At 34.9% G+C, this 19032-nt stretch overlaps 1 protein-coding gene and 1 non-coding gene across 2 annotated transcripts; both read left to right on the top strand.

Moving 5' to 3' along the window:
• Positions 1-1750: 1750 nt before the first annotated feature.
• On the top strand, positions 1751-6825 carry LOC110278196 (uric acid degradation bifunctional protein TTL-like). The gene is made up of 4 exons (XM_021136414.1): positions 1751-1909; positions 2046-2147; positions 2983-3076; positions 6716-6825. The coding sequence occupies exons 1-4, from the start codon at positions 1751-1753 to the stop codon at positions 6823-6825; spliced, it is 465 nt and encodes a 154-aa protein (XP_020992073.1).
• A 10195-nt stretch (positions 6826-17020) lies between these two features.
• LOC127745052 (small nucleolar RNA R71) lies at positions 17021-17128 on the top strand. The gene has a single exon (XR_008006241.1). It is a non-coding gene; the product is annotated as a small nucleolar RNA R71 (small nucleolar RNA).
• Positions 17129-19032: the final 1904 nt, after the last annotated feature.

The following is a 19032-nucleotide window of genomic DNA, read 5'->3' as shown; positions in this document are numbered from 1 at the left end:
CACTTGACAGTGCATCTGGTCGAGGAGGTGCGTCTCGGTGGCCCAGTGCATTATCGGTGGATGTACCCAATTGAACAGTAATTATCAAACAAAATTTTTATTATGCTTTTAATCAGTGCTTATGACACGTGTTATATTCCAAGAGGTATCTATGTCGTCTCAAGCAGTACGTGCGTAACAGATCACAACCAGAGGGCTCAATTACAGAGGGGTACTTATCTGAGGAGATTCTCATATTCTGTTTAAGGTACCTAGATAATGTCGAGAGTAGGATTAATCGACCAATGTGTGTTGACGATTGACCGCGTGAACTTATGCTTGATGAAAGTGCAACCATGTTCCCCGAGGTTGGAAAGGCTGTTGGTGTTGCTTCTTTTTACACCATCACACCAACTAAAAAATTCCAAGCTCATCATCACGTATTGGTCAATTGCCTGGCCGTGGAAAAATTTATAGAGTAAGTGCATTTGAAATTATCGACTTTGTATGATCTACTATAGTTGGAGAACCTGACATGAAATTGTTGTGACATTTTCAGTGAGTACAGGGTGATCATAAAGAGAAAGTTACGAAGTAGGATAAGGTCTCAGTCTCACATAGACAGTGTTGTGCACAAAGAATTTCCCGATTGGTTCAAGCATCAGGTGAATCCTGGTATCATTAATCCATTTGCATATTCAAATGGTTTCATGTTCTTCCTATCCCAAGCTGATGAAACATGTAATTTGTGCACTGCCAGGTTTCATTGGGAAGTATCATTCACCCGAACAAATTGTAGTGGCTCGCATGTGGGCCCAATGTTCAAGTTAGCCGCTTTACATCTTACAACATAAATGGATTTAAGTTCAGAACCCTCTCGAGAGAGGAAGGGGTTGAAAACCCAAAATAGTGGGGTGTATGTCACTTCTGACACTAGGAGTTATGCAAGCAAGCGCGACAGTAATGTTGTTGTTGGTAGCATTTCGTATTACGGAAAACTAGTGGACATTATTGAGTTAAATTATAGCGGTCAATTAACAATCACCTTGTTTAGATGTATCTAGGCAAACACCACCTCTGGCAGAGGCATAAAACAAGACTCTTTGGGGGGCACACAATGGTTAACTTCTCTCATCCAATTCATACTGGTGATCGAAAAGATGACGAACCGTACATTCTTGCATCCGAGGCTCGCCTTGTATACTATGTGGATGAGGATGCTGATAAAGAATGGAGTGTGGTAGTCCATGTGAACCTAAGGGACATGTTTGAAATGGGTGAAGACATAGGACAATGTCAGTTCGAACTTTCTCCCCAACCTACTCTGACTGGGTTGTCTGAGTTTAACGTCGAAGGTTTGTCACTGAGATGGGACGACGATTTAGAAGAACCAACCACTAATGCCATCGACAATGGCAAAGAGGCTGCCTATGTATAGATGTATTTAGATACTAATTTAGGACATGTGCACTATTATTCTGTGTATAGTCCTGTTGAGGGTTATAAACTTACATAATTATTAATTAGTAACTAGCATATAATAGAAATTAGAACATGGAAACACTTGATGTATATTGCTCATTAGTTACAATTGTTCCACCTAGAGAATGTGATTTTATTAACATATTTTGTCTTCAAGTTATTTAATTTAGTAATATGTTAGTATATTGTATTTAACATTATATATTGATTGGCATGATCGGACTTACCAGGGAAATTGTCAGAGAGAGACCTCTTTCTTTGTGCCTCTAGCATCTTGTTTTGCAAGGTGATGGAAGAGGCCTCTCCGTTCTCGTCGCTGGAGCACGCAACATCATTCGCAAGAGACCTGTGGTTCAACACGTTGCCAATTCAGTCATGGCTGGATACATTCTCAGCACACATGCACATAGGTGATGCTATTACTATTGTGCATGGAGATATTTGGACGGTATGTTGTCATATGTCTGCTCACAAAAAGGGTGTTTTACTATATTTCAACTTGTCATAGTCAATCCAGATGTTTTATATGTCTGTAATTATAGTCAATCCAGGTGTTTTACTATATTTTAACCTGAACATTGTAGGGATTGCTTCAATTCGCAATAAAGTACCACAAGAAATTCGTCTTCGGGTTCGTAACTAGCACGAACCTGTTTCTTTTGCAACAAATACTGGAGGAGGTGCAGGTAAATTTTGGATTTTTTGTGATCTGTTTAGCCATCAAATTAGGTACAATTGTTTAACTCAATGGTGATATGACCGGTTGCTAAGTTTTCTTTTGTGAAAAGAGGTACTGAATGGGTAAGTAAATAAATATATGTATGTTCCTGGAGTAAATGTTGAATAATTGACTCTCAAATCTGAGCAGGCACGAGATCATGTTATAGTACATTGTTATTTAGTCCAACAAGATCATAGCAATTTAACATAGTATACCTCAAGTTTTTCCCTTTTCCTCCTAGTTTGTTTTTTTTTTCTTTTACTTCCTAAGGAGATGAATTGGAACAAGAAAGTTGAAAAGAAAGATATTATGCAACTAACTGTATTAGTGTCATATTTTCTTGTTTCATTTGAAACATTGTTAGTGCATTTTTTAGTGCAATAAACGTGATTGAATATGTGGAATGCTTGGAATTCTAGCTCTTGTTGCCTGATATTAGTTGCTGACAGCTTGGTAGCTGACCATGGAATAAGATCTTTACAATGGTTGTTCACCGGTTTTGTTTCCAAAAGCTTGTTTTCAAGGAATGGATTTTAATTTGCCAGTTGGCACTTGTTATTACTTCATTTGTATTGCATACATTTTAATTTTAATTTCTTTTTTAGTGTGGGATTCTAAATTCATATTAAGGTTTATTTGGTACTTTATTAGTTAATTAGTTACCATGGCGTCCATTTGGCATATTTGGCATGTTTTTAAGTTGACATGAAGCATGAAAGTGTCTATGATTAATGTTGTTGGTGACTTCTAGCTACCAATTACTGCACCTTTTTAGTTGGAACCTCTTTAAATTTGTGCAGGCACGCTATGAGAATAGTCTGAATATTAAACTTGAAATTGCGTCTCGGGAGGAATTCACTCTTATAGAAAGAAGTCTTACAAAACTTTGGGAACGTAAGCCAAACAAGCAGTTTATAGCATGGAGCTTAATCATGTTTTTTTTGTAAAATTTGTAAATTCTAGGAACTTGATTGCCTATGGTGTATCTGTTAGGTTAAGCTCGGGAAAAGATTCAAGAAACTCCAAAAGTTACAGGCGAGATAGTTTAAGATTCAATGCTCGCAGAAGATGTTGTGCCAGATAGTTCTGATGAGGTTGTCTCTAAAGGACACAAATCTTTCATGCTAACCTTTGACCTCAATAAAACTCCAGAGGAGAATGATACCTGTTGACTCAAGATTTTATCATTAGTCTGACTTGTCTTATGAAATATTGGGACTGAATTGAACAAAGTGACTGCTTGTGTTCTTCTCTTTGGATATTGAATTTGATGAAGTAGCACAGAATTTGGAGGAGATTAATCTCAAATTAGTATATATCTCTTAAATTAATTTATATTGTGACTTGTTGAATTAATTATTCGCACGAATTCAATGCTTTTATATATATGTATTTAAAGTATACAAAATTTGTTTCGTCCAAAAATTTATGATTTTGGTCCCTAACGTAGAGGCCAAAAATTTATTTCGTCCCCGGCCTTTTTTCTTAAAAAATGGTCCCCAAAATTTCAATTTGTTTTAAGATTGTCCTTCGGACGAAAATACCCTTCTCCCTTCATCCCAAAATCAACCAAAATCAACCACCACCACCACTACCAGAACAGAAACCTACGGCCAACCAAAACCACCACCATTATCATCATGGTCATCATCATCAAAAGAACAACAAAACTTAAAACAGAACCCGCCACCACTCCCACCATTATCATCAACACCAGAACCCAAATTCAATAAACAAATTCAGCAACAACAAATTTAAATTCAAGCCAAATCACAAAAAAATTAAATTTCAAACATTCCACAAAAAATCTAGTTCACAGAAGAAGAAAAAGAAGAAGAAGAAGATGGTGGTGCGGTGGTGCGGTGATGTGGTGCGGCAGGGCAGCAAGGCAAGCAGTGGCGGGATCAGAGACGGCAGGGCGGCGGTGCGGGCGGGTGGGCAACGATTTTAAAACAAACTGAAATCTTGGGGAATCATTTTATAGCGAAAAAAGGTCGGGCGAAATAAATTTTCAGCCTCTATGTTAGGGACCAAAATCATACTTATCCCTATATTGTGACTTGTTGAATTAATTATTCGCACGAATTCAATGCTTTTATATTACCGATTTATCATATATATATATATATAAATGTATAAACCCAGGTGGTGAAATCGCTTAGGCTGCGTTTGTTTTTAGAGACAGAACAGAACACGACACTAAAATGGAGACAATAAGACGAAGATACTAAAAATTATCTTTTGTGTATTGTGTTTGGATACGATGGACAAGACACTAATGTAATGTCTAGTATTATGTTTGGATACACATGGACAAGACTAAAATATTATATGAAATGACTAAAATGGCCCTATGATTCCAAATTTTCTACATCAATACAAATTAATTTTTAATAAAAAATGAGAGTACGTAGGAGTACAGACGGAACTTGAAAAAAATATTTGAAGAGGCAAAAATTTTAATAAAAAAATGTATTAGTATTTATATTAAAATAAAGTTATAAATATAATTATTTTATTTTAAAATTTATTATTAATATGTAGGAATACATATGGTTAAGATTAACAAAAAAAATAAATCTAAGTTTGATTAATAAAAAAATTTATTTTGTTTAAGTTAATAAGCCAAATTAATTTTAAATAAAAAATTAATTTTAAAAAATCCATTTTTACATGAAAAAATAATTAGTTTTTGCATATAAAAATCTATTTTTATTTAAAAAAACTATTTTTTTTATCTAAAAACTGATTTTTCTTTATAAAAAACTGATTTTTCTTTAAATTATATAAAATGAATTACAATTTATAAATTATTTTTTAGCATTTTAAAAGATCAATTTTACTTTTGATAATATTTATCTTTTAAAAGTTTCAAGATTAATTATTTTTATTACAAATCAAATAATATAATATAAGGTTAAAATGGTATTGTAGTAAAACGATAAAAAGAAAATAATTATCTATCCCCAATAAAAAAATTTACAGAAAGGAGAGAGTACCTGAAAAAGAAAGAGATAGAAAAAGAACAGGAAGAAAAAAGTACCTCTGAACAACGCAATAGGAAAAATAAAAAGGGGTAATAATGAAAAAAAAGAAAACAAAATTTATAAAATTGTCCGTGTCCACTCTTCTAAATTCGGTGTCCATCATTGTCCTTCGTAAAAGAGTGGACACAAAAGTATAAAAAATTGTTTCGGAGATAATATATCCACTGTCTATGTCTATGCTTCCAAACATTTTTTAAATAAGTGTTGTCTATGTCTTCGTGTCCTACTCCCGAAAACAAACGCTACCTTAATAAACTACATTCTATAATCATGACTCTCATGTTGACAAAATGACATGAATTAATTAATAGGCATGAATTGATTAATTAAGATCTATAATTACACACTACATTCATAACCTAAAATTTTGAAATAGTTTAATTTATCCAAATGATTTATTAATTTATTTTAACCCAACTTAATGTAATCATATTAATTTATAATTAGTAAATATTATTATATTATAACTATAAATTTTTAATTAAATTTACCTTCAAATAATTTTAAAATACAACAACAATACCCAACAGTAAATATATATTTTTAAAAAATATTTTAGAGATTAAATTTTGATCCAATTTTTTGGCAACCATGATTATGAAAATAAGATATTATTATCCTTAAAATTTGGTGATTTTTCGTTGAGTATATATTTTTTTTAATTTTTTTATTAACAACTAATAATACTTTTAAAAAATTACAAAAAAATATATACTTAGAAAAAAATTACCAAATTTTAAGAATAATAATATCTTTTTTTTTTAGTTTATGCTTGTAAAAAATCACATTAAAATTCAATTTTTAAATATTTTTTGAAAATATATATTTATTATTGATCATTGTTGTATTTTTAAATTATTTAAAAATATTTTTGTCGATAGTAAACTTCAGGTGCATTTTTTTGCAGCATTTAAATAATTCGGAGACATTTCTTATATTTTTATTATAATACCTTAATATTGGACCGGTTTAACTTATTTATAATATTGGCTTAAGTATATATTCCTGTTACTCAGCTGCTTCAATTTTCAAATCAAAGAAGCCACCGCTACTACCATAATCCTTATTCTTCCTCTACTGCTAAACCATTCATATTGTCGAACCCTTCAAAAGCTTGCATCGTACTTGTTCTTCTCTTCCACATCTGGTTATGCGGCGAGTCCGTGTCCTAGAGCCCATTCTCTCTTTGCCCTGTTAGAAACAAGAGACTAAATTGGAGAAAGAATTTGTATTTAAGTTGTCTATCAAGTTGTCTAGAATGATACAATATAAATGGTATTTATAGGGGCTAAAAGAATCGTAATAATAAAGACATAATATTCTATACTAAATATTCAGATATACTAAATAATCCTAATTGATCCTAATTGATCCTAATTATATTCTAACATCCCCCTCAAACTCAAGTGACAACTTGAGTTTGAAACTTATTTAAAACATCGAAATAAAGAGAAAAAAACTGCATAAACTGATAAAACGGGTGCAGACGGAACTGGCGGAAGGAAGCGCAGATGGAATTGCCGCTTGTCTGAAGGAAGCGCAGATGGAAATGCCGCTATTTTGAAGGAAGCGCAGATGGAACTGCCGCTAGTCTAAAGGAAGCGCAGATGGAACTGCCGCTAGTTTGAAGGAAGTACGGACGAGAAAACGCAGACGGAACTGCCACGAGAAAATGCAGATGGAACTGCCACGAGAGAACGCAAACGGAACTGACGAAAGAAAGTGAAAACTATACAATTTCTTCATGAGAATAGTAAGTAGCGGATGATAACGGTGGTTGATCATTCAACTCAAAATAGGCTAGTCGGTGAGATGAAAAAGAATCAAAGGAGTGACAAAAGGCAAAGAAGAATGACATAGAAAAAAAATACAAAAACTACGATAATTTCACCGCAAGAAAACAACCTGTTCTCTTTCAGGAGGATACCATGGCTCTGATACTATGTTAGAAACAAGAGACTAAATTGGAGAAAGAATTTGTATTTAAGTTGTCTATCAAGTTGTCTAGAATGATATAATATAAATGGTAATTATAGGGGCTAAGAGAATCGTAATAATAAAAACGTAATATTCTATACTAAATATTCAGATATACTAAATAATCCTAATTGATCCTAATTGATCCTAATTATATTCTAACATGCCCGAAGCCCGATAGTCCCTCTCTCATCCTCAATTCAGTCATCCCGCTGCGGGTAAGCAGCACTGGACCCCTGTGCTCAATTACTTATTTAGTATTTGAAAATGAGGCCAATAATTAGTTTAAAGTTGACATGCAAGTTTCTCCTGATGTTATTAGCTGAGTTAATTTGTTAATGGGGAGTGGGATTTGTTGATGAGGAGCATGATTCCGTTAAATGGTAGATTCTGAGTTGGGGTTTTATTCTCCATTTGACCGTGTTTTTAATATTCTTAATGATATATTTGAATCTTGTTGCTGATAATGGTTGCCTGTGAATGACGCGCATGTATGTCTCAATTCATGTAGAAATAATTCCCAATAAGTTATTTATTAGTTTCGTTAAATAGAGACTAGTACTGTGTATGCAGCTTAGTAGAAGATATCACACAAACAATCAAAGACTCAACACTTGGCTGTCCTTCTCTAGTCCAAATTATTTCAGTTAAACTAATATCCTAGTTCTTCCATTCAATATCATGCTAGGGGTTACCCTAATTAGTATGTAAGTGTCCCTTCCTCCACAGTAGTATAACTTGTCATAGTTGGCAACCAAAAAGTCGTTAGGCTTGATGGAACCCCTTAAAGATACCCTAAGGTAATAATAACATCTCTCAAATTTCACTGGTACTAGACTGCTGGTTTGATTAATACTGATACCCTTTTTGTCTCTCACCCTCTCAGTTCCAAGTAGATTGTTTAGTAAACCAGATGATGTTCAGTGATTTAGAGGCCTTGATAATACCAAAAGTGAATACATAAAAGAATCAAATCTAAGCCCACAAGAATTAAACAGAATTGAAATAAAATATACCCGTTTCCATATAAAATTGATAAACTACTGAGTGTTTGAAACCAGAAAATGGCCGAAAAAAATGACATACTAATCTGCCATCCCCTTAGTGATACAATGAGGGATTGACTCCATATACAAGTTCACCATATCAAAAGGCATTATTGATATCAATATGATAGAGCTGCTAATGACACATGGCAGCTGTAGAGAGAAAACAAACAGAAGCAATCTTAGCAATCTTTGAGTAAATTGATTTTTCATAAAAATCTATGTTTGGCTCTAATCAGATTCCATCAACTAATAGTGTTTCAATTAAAATGCAGAATTTTATATTCACAACTCCTACTTCAACTGAAAACACCACGCCAAATATGAATCTGTCCCCTACTACTATTTATGTTACATAATTGCTAATTTCAAGCAATAAGACTGTTATAGGTTCTAAGTGGATTTTACTATCAAAAGGCACCGTTTAGGCAACATTATTAGATACAAAGCCAAACTTATTGTCAAAGGCTTCTTTACAGATTGAAGGGGTTGACAGTGACCAAATTTATAGTCAAGTTCTGAGGCATACAAATGTAACAAGCTCCAAGAACTTGGTTCAACACGTTGATTGCAACTATTATCGAATTTAATTTTATTATAACTAAACATGATATTTTTCTAATTGTTAAACAGACTACTCCTAAGTTTCAAGCCTAAAATTAACATTCAATAGTGCAGAATATTTTGATGATTCTAGGCATTATAGAGAAATTATGAGCACTTCAATATTTAACGATTTTTAGACCCAACTTTGATTTCTTTGTTAATAGAGTCTCTCAATTCATGTTCTCTCTTATCATTGATCATTGAAAGACAGTGAAACGCATATTGAGAAATGTCACAGGTTTTACTCCACATGAAATTGGTTTTATTTTGTTTCACTTTTCGATGATATCTTTACTTGATTTTTTTTATTATTTATTATTTTTAGTTTTAGATCATTGTTTTTAATGTTCCTTTCATTTCAATTATTGACTATTTTTTTATTTATTATTTTGATTTTTATATCATTGTTTTTATTGTTCCTATAATTTTTTCATATAAGATTGTTACTTCGTTATAATTCATCTATATATGAGTATCGAATGAATTATTAAATTGTAAATTGCATACGCTATATATTATTCTCATTGGAATTTATATGTATGTGTGTTGTTTGGTGATGACACGCTATGTCCTACCATTATTAATACATATATGATGATATATACAATTGCAATAGGAACGAGTTGTCCCTGTATGCCAAACTACAAATTTGAGCATAATTATTGTATACCAAGTAAGCTTAGTAGCACATGATATTGATTTACTATAATTATCGTTACTTATTAATACCTTTAATTGTTAGTATATTTCATAATTCTGATTAAATTATCTATTATCGTCCTTAACTGCGGTCTTTGGTATCATACTATAAATTGTTTATTATCATTTTACCATACATATCCGAGTTTAATAAATATTAACTGGGTATGTCAATGTCCTTTTTTCATGTTAATAAATATTTTTATCTATATATTAATTATTATCTCCTTGTTTTGAACCGAATACAGTTAGGAAAGATGTCCAGAATAGGTCGTTTCACGAAAAAAGCCTGTTTAGACACAGCATGTCAGCTGCCTCAAGTAGGACTTGATACGGCTTCAATTTCCCATCAAGCGGGCTGCTCAATTCCGCCGCCCAGTGGCAGTGGTGCCCCCGCATCCTCGTCTTTACGCTCCTTTTGTCTGCCCCGTAGTGAACCACTGCCTGCTCCACAGACTTGTACGAATGATGTTCAAAACTCCGAGCCGGACGCCGAAGACTTAGACCTAGAGACAGATGAGGTAGAATATTTTGAGCAACATGTTGATAACCTGTTTGCTGCATCGGATGCTCAGAAGCGCAAGGGATGCAAGACCACTGAAGTTTGGGATGATAAAATAATTGGTATACAAAAATTTATTTAATGCTATTTTTTATTCACCTATTTTCCTATGATGCCATCACAGCTTGGCTCCAATGGTAACTCACACAGGATAACTATGATTTACAGAACCTGATGGCACAATCAAACAGGTCAAAATGAGTGTGAAGGAAGCTATGAAGCCACCTAACGGAAGAAAGATCGTACTCAGGTTTAACAGTATACTACAACCAGTTGGGGATGAAGCAGGTATACTGAGCGGCGTTATGAGACTGCTAGGATCTGACTACACCAATTTTCCAATCTGCGAGAAGGACTGGAGAAAGGTTCACACCAGGGACAAGGTTTATAATGAATGTGTAAAGGTAAAATCTTTTCTTTTTATACCATTCCGGACTCATAATTTGAACCCTACTGACAATTTAATTTTATTGTTGCAGGAAATGTTCTATTTTGATAAAGATAGTTGATAAACGGATAATTTATACGCTTTTTGGCATTGTTCTCGCATAGATTTTAGTATGTTTTAGTTACTTTTTAGTATATTTTTATTAGTTTTTATACAAAAATCACATTTCTAGACTTTACTATGAGTTTTTGTGTTTTTCTGTGATTTTAGATATTTTCTGGCAGAAATTGAAGGACCTGAGCAAAAATCTGGTTCAGAGGCTGAAAAAGGACTACAGATGTTGTTGGATTCTGACCCTCCTGCACGCGAAATGGCTTTTCTAGAGCTACAGAAGCTCAATTGGCGCGCTTTCAATTGAATTGGAAAGTAGACATCTTGGGCTTTCTTGCAATGTATAATAGTCCATACTTTGCCCGAGATTTGATAGCGCATACCGGCGTTTAAATGCCAGCTTTTTACCATTTTCTGGCGTTAAACGCCAGAACTGGCATAAAAGTTGGAGTTAAAAGCCCAAACTAGCACCAAAGCTGGCATTTAACGCCAGGAATAGTCTATACACGTGAAAGCTTCAATGCTCAGCCCAAACACACACCAAGTGGGCCCCGAAAGTGGATTTCTGCACTATCTATCTTAGTTTACCCATTTTCTGTAAACCTATGTTACTAGTTTAGTATAAAAACTACTTTTAGAGATTTATTTTGTACCTGATGACATTTTACATCTGAGTTTGTATCTTCTACGGCATGAGTCTCTAAATCCCATGGTTGGGGGTGAGGAGCTCTGCTGTGTCTCGATGGATTAATGCAATTATTTCTGTTTTCTATTCAATCACGCTTGTTTCTATTCTAAGATATTCATTCGCACTTCAACATGATGAATGTGATGATCCGTGACACTCATCACCATTCTCAACTTATGAACGCGTGCCTGACAATCACTTCTATTCTACCTTAGATTGAGTGTGTATCTCTTGAGTTCCTGGTTCACGAGTTTGATTGCCTCTCCTGACGACAGAGTGTTCAAATCCGTGAAACCAGAGTTTTTGTGGTATAAGCTAGAATCAATTGGCAGCACTCTCGAGATCCGAAAAGTCTAAACCTTGTCTGTGGTAGTCCGAGTAGGATCTGAGAAGGAATGACTGGTGCACGAAATTGTGATCATCAACAATGGCGCCAAAGACTTGGAGCTCTCAAACGTGAATCACACTTTGTCACAATTTTGCACAACTAAGCAGTAAGTGCACTGGGTCGTCCAAGTAATACCTTACGTGAGTATGGGTCGATTCCATGGAGATTGTCGGTATGAAGCAAGCTATGGTCATCTTGTAAATCTCAGTTAGGCAGATTCAAATGGTTATAATGTTTTTTGAATATAAAGATAAATAAAGCATAAAATAAAGATAGAGATACTTATGCTTTTCATTGGTGAAAATTTCAGATAAGCGCATGAAGATACTGTGTTCGTTCTGAATATCTGCTTTCCTACTACTTTCATCCAATCATTCTTACTTCTTTCTATGGCAAGCTGTATGTTTGGGTTTCACCAGCGTTAATGGCTACCTCCCGTCCTCTCAGTGAAAATGGTCCAAATGCTCTGTCACAGCACGGCTAATCATCTGTCAGTTCTCGATCATGTCGGAATAGGATCCATTGATCCTTTTGCGTCTGTCACTACGCTCAACACTCGCGAGTTTGAAGCTCGTCACAGTCATTCAATCCCTGAATCCTACTTGGAATACCACAAACAAGGTTTAGACTTTCTGGATTCTCAAAAATGCTGCCAATGGATTCTAGCTTATACCACGAAGACAATGATTAAGGAATCCAAGAGATACTCATTCAATCGAAAGTAGAACGGAGGTGGTTGTCAGGCACGCGTTCATAGGTTGAGAATGGTGATGAGTGTCATGGATCATCACATTCATCAGGTTGAAGTGCGAATGAATATCTTAGAATAAGAATAAATATGAATTGAATAGAAGAACAATAGTACTTTGCATTAATACTCGAGGAACAGCAGAGCTCCACACCTTAATCTATGGTGTGTAGAATCTCCACCGTTGAAAATACATAAGTGATGAAGGTCCAGGCATTGCCGAATGGCCAGCACTCGTGGAGGTCTAAAATTGCATACACCGATTAAAGATCAATCAAAAGACTCTAGTACAATAGTAAAAAGTTCTATTTATACTAAATTAGTTACTAGGGTTTACAAAAAAAAGTCTAAGTGCAGAAATCCACTTTCGGGGCCCACTTTGGTGTGTGCTTGGGCTGAGCTTGAGCTTTACACGTGTAGAGGCTTCTCTTGGGGTTAAATGCCAAGTTGTAACGTGTTTTTGGCGTTTTCCTCCAGAATGCAACATGGAGCTGGCGTTGAGCGCTAGTTTGCATCGTCTAAACTCGACTAACGTATGAACTAATATATATTGATGGAAAGCCCTGGATGTCTACTTTTCAACGCAATTAAGAGCGTGCCATTGGAAGTTTTGTATCTCCAGAAAATCAATTCTGAGTGTAGGGAGGTCAGAATCCAACAACATCAGCAGTCCTTTATCAGCCTCCTATCAGATTTTTGCTCAGGTCCCTCAATTTCAGCCAGAAAATACCTGAAATCACAGAAAAATACACAAACTCATAGTAAAGTCCAGAAATGTGAATTTTGCATAAAAACTAATAAAAACATCCCAAAAAGTAGCTAGATCCTACTAAAAACTACCTAAAAATAATGCCAAAAAGCGTATAAATTATCCGCTCATCATAATACCAAACTTAAAGTGTTGCTTGTCCCCAAGCAACTGAAAATCAAATAGGATAAAAAGAAGAGAATATACTATAAATCCCAAAATATCAATGAATATTAGTTCTAATTAGATACATAAATGCCACAGACACATGATTGGGTGAACCTTTTCAGATTATGACTCAGCTTTGCTAAATTCCCCAGTTAGAGGTGTCTAGAGCTCTTAAGCACACTCTTTTTGCTTTGGATCACGACTTTAACCACTCAGTCTGAAGCTTTTCACTCGGACCTTCATGTCACAAGCACATGGTTAGGGACAGCTTGATTTAGCCGCTTAGGCCTGGATTTTATTTCCTTGGGCCTTCCTATCCATTGATGCTCAAAGCCTTGGATCCTTTTTACCCTTGCCTTTTGATTTTAAGGGCTATTGGCTTTTTCTGCTTGATTTTTTTTCTTTTTCTTTCTTTCTCTTTTTTTTTCGCATTTTTTTTGCAAGCTTCTTCTTTTTCACTACTTTTTCTTGCTTCAAGAATCAATTTCATGATTTTTCAGATCCTCAATAACATTTCTCTTTTTCATCATTCTTTCAAGAGCCAACAATTTTAATATTCATAAACAACAAGATGAAAATATGCACTGTTCAAGCATTCATTCAGAAAACAAAAAGTATTATCACCACATCAATATAATTAAACTAATTTCAAGGATGAATTCGAAACTCATGTACTTCTTGTTCTTTTATATTAAAAACATTTTTCATTTAAGAAAGGTGAAGGATTCATGGAATTATTCATAGCCTTAAGACATAGACACTAGATACTAATGATAATGTAGTAAAGACACAAACATAGACAATCATGAAGCTCAAAAACCGAAAAACAGAGAGATAAGAACATGGAAGTTAAGGAATGAGTCCAACTTAGTGATGGTGGCACCTTCTTCTTGAAGGACCAATGGTGTTCTTGAGCTCCTTTATGTCTCTTCCTTGCCTCTGTTGCTAGATCCCTAGTGATTTTGGTGCTCCTATCCTTAGTTGCTCCCAATAATTGTGTGGAGAAAAATGTATCCCCTGAGGTATCTCAGGGATTTTTTGATGAGGGAATTCCTCATGCTCTTGTTGAGGTCCATGAGTGGGCTCTCTTGATGTGTAGTTAAATGCTTTACTACTGAGCTTTGGACCCTCGGAGGTGGAAGTTTTTGTCTTCCCTTTCCTCTTTCTAGAGGTTTCTCCGGCCTTAGGTGCCATAAATGGTTATGGAAAAATAAAAAGCTATGCTTTTACCACACCAAACTTAGAATGTTGCTCGCCTTCGAGCAAAAGAAGAAAGAATAAAAGAAGAAGAAGAAGATATGGAGGAGAAGGAGAGAAGTGTGGGTTTCGGCCAAGGGGGAGAAGAGAGGGTAGTGTTGTGTGAGAATGAAGAAGGATGGAAGGGTTTATATAGTGGAGGGATAATGGGGAAGAGAGATTGAGGTGATTGGTGAAAGGTATAGTGTTATTGGATTGTGTGAAGAAGAGAGAAGTGGGGTAGGTGGGGATCCTGTGGGATCCACAGATCCTGAGGTGATCCTGTAGGGTTCACAGATCTTGAGGTGTCAAGAATTTTTCATCCCTGCACCTTTTAGGCGTGTAAAACGCCCTCTGTATGCAATCCTGGCGTTTAACGCCAGACTGATGCTTGTTTCTGGCATTAAACACCCAAATGTAGCTTGTTTCTGGCGTTTAACGCCAGCCTGATACTTGTTTCTGGTGTTAAATGCCAGCTTGGAGCTTGTTTCTGGCGTTAAACGCCAGACAGATGCTTATTTTTGGCGTTTAAACGCCAGACAGCTCTTCCTTCAGGGTGTGCTTTTTCTTCTGCTGTTTTTGATTCTGTTTTTAATTTTTGCAATTGTTTTGTGACTCCACATGATCATAAACCTAATAAAACATAAAATAACAATTGAAATATAGATAAATAAAAATTGGGTTGCCTCCCAATAAGCGCTTCTTTAATGTCAATAGCTTGACAGTGAGCTCTCATGGACTTTCACAGATGTTCAGAGCATTGTTGGGACCTCCCAACACCAAACTTAGAGTTTGAATGTGGGGGTTCAACACCAAACTTAGAGTTTGGTTGTGGCCTCCCAATACCAAACTTAGAGTTTGATTGTGGGGGCTTTGTTTGACTCTGTATTGAGAGAAGCTTTTCATGCTTCCTCTCCATGGTTGCAGAAGAAGAACCTTGAGCTTTAAACACAAGGTAGTCCCCATTCAATTGAAGGACTAGCTCTCCTCTGTCAACATCAATCACAGCTCCTGTTGTGGCTAGGAAGGGTCTTCCAAGGATGATACATTCATCCTCATCCTTCCCAGTGTCTAGGATTATAAAATCAGCAGGGATGTAAAGGCCTTTAACCTTCACTAGCGCGTCCTCTACCAATCCATAAGCTTGTTTTATTGACTTGTCTGCCATCTCTAATGAGATTCTTGCAGCTTGCACCTCATAGATCCCCAGTTTCTCCATTACAGAGAGTGGCATAAGATTTATACCTGACCCATTTCACACAGAGCCTTCTCAAGGTCATGGTGCCTATGGTACAAGGTATTAAAAATTTACCAGGATCTTGTTTCTTTTGAGGTAAAGTTTGCTGAACCCATGTATTTAGTTCACTAATGAGCAAGGGAGGTTCATCTTCCCAAGTCTCATTACCAAACAACTTGGCATTCAGCTTCATGATGGCTCCTAGATATTGAGCAACTTGCTCTTCAGTTACATCTTTATCCTCTTCATAGGAAGAATAGTTCTCAGAGCTCATGAATGGTAAAAGGAGGTCCAATGGAATCTCTATAGTCTCTAGGTGAGCCTCAGATTCCTTTAGGTCCTCAATAGGGAACTCCTTTCTGTCTGGAGGACATCCCAGGAGGTCTTCCTCACTGGGATTCACATCCTTCTCCTCCTTTGTGCATTCGGTCATATTGATTATAGCAATGGCCTTGCACTCTCTTTTTGGATTCTCTTCTGTATTGCTTGGGAGAGTACTAGGAGGAGTTTCAGTGATTTTCTTACTCAGCTGACCCACTTGTGCCTCCAAATTTCTAATGGAGGACCTTATTTCATTCATGAAACTTAAAGTGGCCTTAGATAGATCAGAGACTATGTTTGCTATGCTAGAGGGGCTCTGCTCAGAATTCTCTGTTTGTTGCTGAGAAGATGATAGAAAAGGTTTGCTCTTGCTAAACCTATTTCTTCCACCATTGTTATTATTGAAGCCTTGCTTCTGTGGATCCTTCCATGAAAAATTTGGATGATTTCTCCATGAAGGGTTATAGGTGTTTCCATAGGCTTCACCCATGTAATTCACCTCTGCCATTGCAGGGTTCTCAGGATCATAAGCTTCTTCTTCAGAAGATGCTTCACTGTTGGATGCATTTTGTAATCCATTCAAACTCTGAGAAATCATGTTGACTTGCTAAGTCAACTTTTTGTTCTGAGCCAATATGGCATTCAGAGCATCAATTTCAAGAACTTTCCTCTTCTGAGGCGTCTCATTACTCACAAGATTCCTCTCAGAGGTGTACATGAATTGGTTATTTGCAACCATGTCAATGAGTTCTTGAGCTTCTGCATGCGTTTTCTTTAGGTGAATGGATCCACCTGCAGAATGGTCCAGTGACATCTTAGAGAACTTAGATAGACCATCATAGAATATATCCAAAATGGTCCACTCTAAAAGCATATCAGAAGGACACTTTTTGGTCAACTGCTTGTATCTTTCTCAAGCTTCATAAAGGGATTCACCATCTTTTTGCTTGAAGGTCTAAACATCCACTCTGAGCTTGCTCAGCTTTTGAGGAGGAAAGAACTTGGCCAAGAAGGCCGTGACCAGCTTATCCCAAGAGTCCAGGCTATCTTTAGGTTGTGAGTCTAACCATGTTCTAGCTCTGTCTCTTATAGCAAAGGGGAAAAGCATGAGCCTATAGACTTATCACAGATCTGCAAGAATTCAGTTAAAAACTGATAGGGATCTTCTGATGGAAGTCCATGAAACTTGCAGTTCTGTTGCATTAGAGCAACTAGTTGAGGCTTCAGCTTAAAATTGTTTGCTCCAATGGCAGGGATTGAGATGCTTCTTCCATAAAAATTAGAAGTAGGTGTAGTATAATCACCAAGCATCCTCCTTGTGCCTCCACCATTGTTATTGGGTTCGGCCATGTCTCTTTCTTTTTTGAGATTCTCTGTAAGGTTTTCTCTGGTTATTGTGCTTTAGCTTCTCTTAGCTTCTTCTTCAGAGTCCTTTCAGGTTCAGGATCTGCTTCAACAAGAATGTCCTTGTCCTTGCTCCTGCTCATATGAAAAAGAAGAGAACAGAAAACAAGAGGAATCCTCTATGTCACAGTATAGATATTCCTTTATGTGAGTAGAAGAAGAAAAGAATAGAAGAAGGAGAAGAGAAAAATTCGAACACAGAGAGGGAGAGAGGGTTCAAATTTTTATATGAAGAGAAGTGTTAGTAAATGAATAAATAAATAGAAGGAGATGAGAGAGAAGATTTTTCGAAAATTGTTTTTGAGAAATAGTTAGTGATTTTCGAAAATTAAGAGAAGAAATAAAATTAAAATTTGAAACAATTAGTTAATTAAAAGAATTTTGAAAAAGAGTAAGGTGATTTTCAAAAATTAGAAACAGAGAAGTAGTTAGGTGGTTTTGAAAAAGATAAGAAACAAACAAGAAGTCAATTAGTTAGTTGAAAAAGATTTGAAAATCAATTTTGAAAAGATAAGAAGTTAGAAAAGATTTTGAAATTGGTTTTGAAAATGATATGATTTGAAAAAGATATGTTTGAAAATATATGATTGAAAAGATATTTTGAAAAAGATTTGAAAAGGAAATTAAAAAGATTTGATTTTTAAAATTAAAATTAATTACTTGACTAACAAGAAACTAAAATCTAGAATTTAAAGATTGAACCTTTCTTAACAAGAAAGTAACAAACTTCAAATTTTTGAATCAATCACATTAATTGTTAGTAAAGTTTTTGAAAATTATGAAATAAAGATAAGAAAAAGAATATGGAAATCAATTTAAAAATTTTTGAAAATAAATAAAAAATGAAAAAGATTTGATTTTTGAAAAAGATTTTGAAAAGATAAGATTTTTAAAATTAAAATATTGACTTGACTAACAAGAAACAACTTATTTTAAAAATTTTTGACTAAGTTAACCCAATGATTTCGAAATTTATGAGTAAAATAAGGAAAAGATATTTTTTTATTTTTGAATTTTTAATGAAGAGAGAGAAAAACAACTAAATGACTCAAAACATAAAAATTATGAATCAAAATACATGATGCATGCAAGAACACTATGAATGTCAAGATGAACACCAAGAACACTTTGAGGATTATGATGAACATCAAGACTTATTTTTGAAAATTTTCAAGAAAAGAAAAACATGCAAGACACCAAACTTAGAAATTTTCAATGTTTAGACACTATGAATGCAAAAATGCATATGAAAAACAACAAAAGACACAAAACAAGAAAATATGAAGATCAAACAAGAAGACTTACCAAGAACAACTTGAAGATCATGAAGAACACCATGCATAAATTTTTCGAAAAAAATGCATAAATTTTAAAAACATGCAATTGACACCAAACTTAAAAATTGACACTAGACTTCAAACAAGAAACACAAAAATATTTTTGGTTTTTATGATTTTATTAATTTTTTGTATTTAA

The sequence above is a fragment of the Arachis duranensis genome, chromosome 2, assembly GCF_000817695.3.
Source record: "Arachis duranensis cultivar V14167 chromosome 2, aradu.V14167.gnm2.J7QH, whole genome shotgun sequence".
NCBI lineage: Eukaryota > Viridiplantae > Streptophyta > Magnoliopsida > Fabales > Fabaceae > Arachis > Arachis duranensis.
Note: the sequence above shows the minus strand (reverse complement) of the source record. Positions and strands in the feature narration are given on the sequence as shown.

Excerpts from the sequence above, each read along its gene's own strand:
- LOC110278196 (XM_021136414.1), top strand. The coding sequence starts at position 1,751 with ATGGAAGAGGCCTCTCCGTTCTCGTCGCTGGAGCACGCAACATCATTC. Across the intron at positions 1,910-2,045 it reads TGCATGGAGATATTTGGACG|GGATTGCTTCAATTCGCAAT; the intron begins GTATGTTGTCAT and ends TGAACATTGTAG. Across the intron at positions 3,077-6,715 it reads TCTTACAAAACTTTGGGAAC|ACGGAACTGGCGGAAGGAAG; the intron begins GTAAGCCAAACA and ends AAACGGGTGCAG.